Source organism: Monodelphis domestica, chromosome 5 (genome assembly GCF_027887165.1).
Source record: "Monodelphis domestica isolate mMonDom1 chromosome 5, mMonDom1.pri, whole genome shotgun sequence".
Taxonomy (NCBI): Eukaryota; Metazoa; Chordata; class Mammalia; order Didelphimorphia; family Didelphidae; genus Monodelphis; species Monodelphis domestica.
The window spans coordinates 29,118,705-29,127,445 of NC_077231.1; the positions used below are offsets into that span (position 1 = coordinate 29,118,705).

The following is an 8,741-nucleotide window of genomic DNA, read 5'->3' on the forward strand; positions in this document are numbered from 1 at the left end:
TAATACAAAAACTCTCTAGTCATACCTTTTCACGATTTATCAATTGGAGAATGGCTCATATTCTTATAAATTTGACAAAGTCTTTATATATTTTTGATATGAGACTTCTATCCAAAAAATTCTATAAATTTTTCTCCTTACTTTCTTCTTTCCTTCTAATCTTGGCTACATTAATTTTATTTATAAAAATTTTTTTTAATTTAAATAATTACATAAATATTAATTTTTCATTGATGAACAAAATAACTAAAATAATTATTCTGCCTAAACTAATTTACTTATTCAAGTCCATTCCAATTAAATTACCAAAAAAATTATTTTATTGAATTATTTTATTGAATAGAAAAAAAACCCTCAAATTCAAAGTTTGAGAATGCCAAAGGAACTAATTTTTTCTTTAAAGTTTAAGTGAAGGAAGCTAGCAGCACTAGATTTTAAACTGTATTATAAAGTAGTAATTATTTGACACTAGCTAAGAAATAAAAAAAAATAGATTAGTGGAACAGAATAGACATATAACAAATAGTAGTAAAAGATTATAGTAATCTTTCACTTGACAAAAGTAAATATACAAACTTTAGGGGTAAAAATTCATTATTTGGAAAAATATTGTTGGAAAAACTGAAATGCAGTCTGACAGAGACTAGATATAGACCAATATCTCACATCATTTACAAGAAAAAAATCAAAAGTAATATATGAGCTAGGCATAAGGAGAAATATAAGAAAATTAGAAGAACAGAACATATTGCTTATCAGATTTATGAAATGGAAAATAATTTGCAAATAAACAAGAGATTAAGAGCATTGTGAAATGTAATGTGGATCATTTTGAATATGTTAAATGGAGTACCTTTTTTGGAAGGAACTTGTTCATCCCTTTTTGGTAAGTCCCTAGATATGGGCCCTAATTTGATTGTTCAGAAGATTTTCCCCAGGATTTCCTGATTTGGACTCATAATCAATTAGAGAGCAGAGAATAAGAGATGTTACTCTATCCCCTCTGAAATTAGACAAATGGTCTGTCTGATCCCAGAGTGGAGCCCCTTCTTGGAGTAGCTGTTTGGGACTTTAAAAAAGAAAAAAAGCACAAATCTTACTATCAGACTGAGAGTGTAAGTTATTCCCAGCAGAAAGAATGTAGCTGAGAAGAGTTGAATAAGAGGCATAATGAGGAAAATGAACAATTTGTCAGGTCTTTAAAGTATGGCTTCATAATTTTATTTGACATATGATCACAGGATTGAGTTTAAGACTTGGAGCCAGAAGGGGCCTAAAGAAAATTTGTCCAATTTCTTTGTTTCGTATATATAAACATGTCCCACTGACTTGCCTAAGATTTAAAAGTAGTAAATAAAAGCAAGAATTCAAATCCAGTTTTTGTGGCTGGATCTAGTGTACTTTACTTATAAAGCTGTTTCTAACTCTCATTTCCAAATCATATGACTCTATGGCCTTCAGATAAACATTTAATATAGACATTTTCCCATGTAAATTAGTTTGTTCCCCCTAATTTGTTTTTAAGTCAGCTATATTAAAGTTTAAATTGAGGGCTTCCTAGGAATCTAAACACCATTTAAGATTGTTTCTATGGAAGTAGAAACTTGTAATGCCGTAATAATACCTCCCAAACATCCTGCCCTAATTAGAGGACTGGATCACAGCTAGTTGTTTCTCAGTTATGTAGCTGATATATGAACAGGGCATATATTCTAGGGCAGCTCTCCAGACACTGACCCTCACCTGACACCCAGCTCTCACTTGTGGCTCCCAGTAGCTGCTAGCATGCGGCAGCGGCCACACCCCGGGCAAGGGCTTCCACAGGCCGGCTAAACCTTGTGAGGGTAGCCATCGGGTCGACGTTGACCCCTGGTGAACTAGGGCTTTGCTCACCCAGCATGTGAGGACTGCTTTGGCGGAACAAGCGGAAGAAACCAACAAGAAGGTTCAACGGCTGAGAGGGCGATGCAGCAAGGCACTGTGGAGTGCTTAGGGCGCATTGGAGCACAAAGGACAACACGGCCATCCAATGCAGCTGAGGAAGTCTCCAGGTGTAACGACTTTTCGTGCCACTGAATCCAGGCTTCCAATGCCGAGAGAGTGGGACTGCCTCTGTGCATCGACTTTTCCACTTACATCTTCATGCACAGGTGTCTTTGTGCACAAAAACGCACAAAGACAGTCGTCATCCTCGGTTTGAGAGACAACCAACATATGAACAGGAGAATGAAGTAGGGGTAAACCTGATCAATCTGGAGGAGGAAGAGGAGTGAGAAAGGGAAGTGAAGAAAAAAGGAGGAAAATGGAGATTGGAGTGAAGTAGAAGGGGTAGGAATGTTCTCTTTTTTCATCAGTAGATTAACTTGACACAAACACTTCTTTCCTTCCAATAGGACCTCCCTTTCTCCCTCTCATTTCTTTGTTAGAGAATGATACCAAGGGTTATGAAAGTAACAGGATTCTTAATCTCTAAGAACTAATTTTCTCAAGTGAAAGATCAGTTTTAATCCCCACTTTCTTTTCATTCAAGAAACAGAGGGAGAAGATGAGATAAAGGAGAAAACATTTTGAAAGAAGCAGCAGCAACTTTATTGTAGAGTGGGGGTTTCTAGAAAAAAGGGACATGGGAATGGGTTAAAACTAAAACAGAAAAAATAGTATGAAAAAATATTAAAATAATTAGAATGAGGGGCAGCTATGTGGTACAATGGTTAGACTATCAGGCCTAGAGTCAGGAGGACATGGGTTCAAATTTGATTTCAGTCACTTCCTAGATATATGATAGCCAACCTATGGTATGCATGCCAAAGATGGCATACAGAGACTTCTCTGTGGACACATGCTGCCCACCAGTTAGTTACTAGAAAGGCAGAGGGACTCCATGCAGTTGTTCTATTTCCCCTCACCACCACACCTCCCAGACCCTCTGTCCAACAACCCAATGGAGGCACTTACTCCCTCTCATGATCCGATCATCTGGGCCACTCCCCACCCTTTTCTGAGGTAAGGGGGGAGCCCCCCCACCCCTCCATGTCACACAGTGGGGTGTGTGGCATGCAATCTTCTGTAAAAGTTAAAATTAATCTCAAATAATAAAAATGTTATATTTTAGGAGATTTATTAATGATCTCACCTCCCTTAACAATTGGCGTTCCATGCCCCATGTGCCACAAACTTTGCACCTCAGTCTTTGGACTTCAAAGCCACATGAGGGTACATCAATAGATGATAATGAACAAAAACAATTGTCATTCTCGGTCACTGAGAGACTACGACTTTATTAATGATCATTAGAAACAAGGGAATAAAAGAGACACAAATTAAAAACCTCGTGCCCATGGCTGATTAGCCAGTTCAAAATCTTCCATGCTTACCACCACCATCCTTGCCATGAATCCAAAGAGCCAGGACCTTCCACGTCACTGCCTAATATCCTCTGTCTTCAGGAAGTACAAAATGACAGGAAGTCAGTGAGCACCCAGGAAATGTACTTCTTTTTTTTAGGGTGACAGTTTTTTAATTATACATTTAAAAGGTTCTAAAAAGTTCACCATCACTATCCTAGCTATTTGACCCTGGTAAGCCATAACTCCATTTGCCTAACCCAGTGATGGTGAACCTATGGCATGGGTGCCAAAGATGGCACATAGAGCACTCTCTGTGGGCATGTATCTGCTCTCCTCCCCACTGCAGAGTTATTTTCTTAAAAGGCAGAGGGACTCCAGTGGAGCTGCTCCCCCCTCCACCATGCCTGATGACATTTTTTTCACATTGCCCATCCCTTTGCCCAGAAGCCCAAAAGAAATGCATAGGGAGTAAGATGGGAGACTCACAGCTGGAAGAGCTGGAGTAGAGCACAGCACCTGTGGCACTCCCCTCACCCTCTCTATCCTCACTGATGATATTCCTCACTTCACCCATACAGCCTAAAGGGAGTGCTTTCTACCTCCCCTTTTTGGGGTAAGGAGGGGTGGGGCATGGCATGCCCAGCACTTGGTCTGAGAGATGGGGTGGGGGTGGATCCTGGCTCTCTGTCTCTAAATGTTTTGCCAACACTGGCCTACCCCTTTCCTTTCTGTCTGAGAAGAAAGAAAGCAAAATTTTTGTTGTTTTTCTTTTGGCTTTGTTTGTTTGTTTGTTTGTTTGTTTTAAGGAAGAATAATTAGAATGAAGAGTAAAGAATGTAGACCTGGGGAAATTTTTCATTTCTTTTCCTTCATTGTTTTTCCTCAAATTCTAATTATTTCTTTTTGGTGGGAGGTGTGAAACTAACTCTTTGGACAATGTCCTCGAAAGATTTTTTTCACTTGGTTATTCTTCATATAGAGTTGAAAAACTGCCTGAACTGAGCTGGATCATTTATCCCTACCACTCCTGTACTCGGTCATTTGGTGTGTTCCAGGTACTGCAGAAGTCTGGTCTCTACAAGGATTAAACTCTCAATTTTTTACACTCATTGGCTTATTAACCAAACCTACCAATCCTTGGGATGAAGTTAATTATAGGTAAAAAATATGGGTGGTAAATTCAGCATTTCTTTTTAAAGGGGAAAATAAATAATCCTTGTACAAATATAAATTGAATATGGGAGAGGTAGCACAGGCAGGAAAGCTAGACATGGAAAAAATCATAACATACTTTAAAATAACTAATAAAATTATCATGATTCAATAATAACTTTTAAATAAACTTTTAAACAAATGATTGGGAGAACAAGCACTGTCAAAATAAAAAGCAATTTTTAAAAGACCATCCATTTAGCATTTTATATTTCACCTTAGCACTGCATTATCAAAATAGTCTTTGCACTTGACTTCTGGCAGAATAAAGTAAGTTGGAGCAATTCTACTGTAGGTGGCATTGCCTTTTCTCTTCCTCTTAAGCCCAGGCAATCTAACTTTATATCTTTTGTTTTGTTTTATCAGTGAAGTTTAATTTATTTTTATTTATACAGTACATTTGATTTCACAATCATTTAAAAAATAAAATATATTTAACTGCATCCATTTTATGTCTTTTTCATTAAGAAAACACAAGACTAAGTATAATTTTATTCAAGTTAATATAGTTATGACACAGTGATAGACTAAATAAAATACCTAAAAAGGAAACAGTAAATGACTGACAAACTACAGTAGTATCCTTACTTTGTTTTCTTTAAGTTGATAGGTCAAAGAATACAGTCAGAAAAACTGAGAATTCTAAATGTCTGCTTATTAATAATGTGAGGATATTATTTTACTTGAAAATGTTATGGTTAATAGTTTCTTTAAAATATTCACTCCTTAAATAATTAAAAAAGGAAAAAAAACTTGGGACATGAACAGCAAATAAATTTAGCCCTATCTGAAAAATTATATTGTTAACGGTCATGGTAACAGAAAGTTCAAAGATTTCTTTGCTCATCAAAACTCCTAATTTCCTTTCTGGTTTTCCAGTAAAATAGGAATTCCCACCCATATATACACTCACCAGTCAGATAATTTATAGCAACTACCATACTAAAAAATATCAAGGACATAAGAACTACCTCAATGGAAGATAAAATTATATTTATCCACTTTTATTTACTTTGTGCGCTGGTATTTCTCCATTCTTAATAGCAAGCATGATCCCTAGCCTAGAAATTATACTTCCATAAGATTTAATAGGGTCATCACCAAGTTCCTGGGCTTTGTACTTCCACTGAATACTTTGACTGTTCCAGCATTGAATTAAATAACTAACCTACTTTAGAATGAATTTTGGCATGAGATTTAGAAATCCCATGAATTGGATCCCAGCAATTGCATTTAAGAAAGAATGACAAAAACTGAAAAAAAAGTAAATAATGATAAATAACATTTAAAGATTTGTTCATCTATCTTGGCTGAATCTCTAAGTAACATATCAAGGGGAAGTTTATCTACACCTTTTTCTCTCTCGTACATTTTAAAATTCTAAGATGTTTCATTTTTCTCTTAAGATAGGAGTATTCATTTAAATAATGCCTATTTTAAAAACAAATTTCAGAGATGTCCATAAGTAAATTTCTTTTCACTTAGGCTACTTATGTTGTAGAGTCTATTATAAAATTACTCATTTATTGAATATAAAGTTTAAGAGAAGAAATGTAAAAGCATACTAATTCATAATTTTATTAAATAATTCCATTTTAGACATCATCTGAAAACTCTCTTTTGAGCTTAGTATTAAAGAAAATTACTTTTAGCAATCACTGTCATTATGGTTTACAAGAATCTCCGGATTTTGCTAGAAGATTAAGCACCCTGAATTTTAGTGCATTTGAAATTATTTAAAGAACTCAAAGTGGGTTACTTAATAGAATGGCAATATAGTATTTTGTGGTCTACTTTGCTTTGTTAGCTGAAAATCCTTAGTCTAAACAAAACAACCTATGGCAATTTAAATATCTTTGCAGGATTATCTGCTTGTGAAATTAAAAAAAAAACAATCATATTAAGATAGAAATAGGGTTTTAATGAAAAAGTTAATAATAATATCAACCTTTAAAGAACTAAATGAATCATTTTACTGAGTCTGAAAGAGCTTTTATGTTCAGGCTTTCTTGGGAAAAGTACCTCTACTGCATGCTGACTCTTCATAAAAAGTGGCCATGTTTTTGTTTTTTTTTTAAACCCTTACCTTCCATCTCGGAGTCAATACTGTGTATTGGCTCCAAGGCAGAAGAGTGGTAAGGGCTAGGCAATGGGGGTCAAGTGACTTGCCCAGGATCACACAGCTGGGAAGTGTCTGAGGCCAGATTTGAACCTAGGACCTCCCGTCTCTAGGACTGGCTCTTAATCCACTGAGCTACCCAGCTGCCCCCAAAAAAGTGGCCATGTTTTTAAGAACTCAAAAGATGTAGGATTCTCAGTACAAAGAAATAGAAAAATTCTGGAGTTTTAAAAAAATGCAAAGGTGAAATTTAGATGCTTTGTATAGTCTTTAAAATTATCCTAGGAAGTAGTTTTATTCACAATTCTTCTAGTGAACATTTCAAGATATTAGAAAAAGGACAAATAGGAAATTATGCTGAAAAGGTGGAAAAATATAATCAAAAGCTAAAGATGCAGACCTGGGCTGCAATAAGGTCAAATAATTTTTATTATTCAGGAGTTATTACTTACAGGACACATCTCTGGCTACCTGCCCTAAACCCACTTTGAGTCCTTATAATCCTTAAAAAATAACAAATCACTTTTTGCCTAGTTCTCACATTTTTATATTATCTCCTAATTTCTGAGGATTCTGAGACAACATGTTTAGGAGTTTTAATCAAGTTTTACATTCCAATAAATAATACATTCTATAGCTCATCAAAATAACTTTCAAAAAACAATGGGGCATTTGATGAGAACAGTCAGTCTTAATTCAGAACCTAGAAAACTTCCTACTCCAGGATCTTGTAGAATGCAACCAGGTCATGTTCTGAACCAGTTTACTGAAGTACAACTTAAATATTTTCTAGCAGCAAAATTCCTAGAATAGCCAAAATAAATGGTTGTATTAGATTGTGGACTATTTCTTTTAAAGAAATATCAAAAACTTATTTTTGAAAACAGTTCAATTGTAAGTAAATATGTAGGATATCAAAGATCTTGTTTATCTCCACTTTTGCTAGTGGATTCAGATGTAACTCATTCTCATTCTCAGAGCCCCTTCTTAAGCCCATCATCTGCTGTGATCACCTATACAGTTACTGTATAGTCCTAACAAATGCAAAAGCTGAAAACTCTTTTGTGAAATGTATTTTCAATCGAGAAAAATGATTGGCTACATCCAAAATGGCTCTGAAACTGTTATAGACAGCTAGAAAAGTGGCATCCATCATCATACTGACAGAAGCAAATGCATGCACAATACTTTCAATGGACTGAAATGCACCTCTGCTGCTTTCTTCAGCTTGTTGCACAAATCTGCTATGAGGAAGATCATCCATACGGAACTGGTTATACCCTAACCCACCATATCCATAACTGTAAGGATTGTAGCTTCCATAAAAGGAATTTCCATATGTACCATAAGCAGAAGAAAGGGAAGTATAAGCAGGTCTGAAAGTGTTCAGATTGCCGTTTCCTGTCTGCTGAGATGGTCTTGGAAGAATTGGTGGGGGTACTCTTGTAAGCGTTGGTTGCCCAGACCTTGTCAATAAAGTAGGACCCAGATCGGCAGATTGGAAGAAGGGACCAGGTCCCGGTCCTGTTCCAGCCCCGGGTATCCTCCGGGTCTCCCAGGGCTTCAGTGGAGGGGGCAGCTGAGACGCCATCTCCTGCGGCTCCGCTCTGCTCCCTAACTTTATATCTTGACACTGAAATTGCTCTTTCCAAAATTACTTTCTCCAAAATTACCAGGACTTGCCTAATTGCTGCTATTTTTCTTTGTTCTCATTCTGCTTGATCTCTCTGTAATATTTGATTCTTTGATCACTATCCTCCTGTCTACTCTGTCTTTTATGGGCTTTTGTTACTCTTCTTTCACTTGATTTTCCTCCTATCTAACTGTTACTTTTCAATTTCTTCTGCTGGTTCTTCATAATTTTACCTACTCACTTTGGGTATCCTCTTTTCTCCATATAATCTTTCATTTGGTGATCATCTGCTATGAGTTCAGTGATTATCTTTATGGAAATGATTCTCAGATCGATATATATAGCTTCATTGTCTCACCAGAAATCTAGTCATGAATGGTTACCTGTAACCTTTTGGACAACTTGAACTGTTTGTTCTATGAATACCTCA

General features: G+C 36.1%; 1 protein-coding gene across 1 annotated transcript; it reads right to left on the bottom strand.

The window, feature by feature from the left end:
• Positions 1-7,549: 7,549 nt before the first annotated feature.
• On the bottom strand, positions 7,550-8,269 carry LOC100025392 (peroxisomal membrane protein PEX13-like). The gene is given in 1 exon segment (XM_056800619.1): positions 7,550-8,269. A coding segment is annotated over 1 exon segment (720 nt).
• Positions 8,270-8,741: the final 472 nt, after the last annotated feature.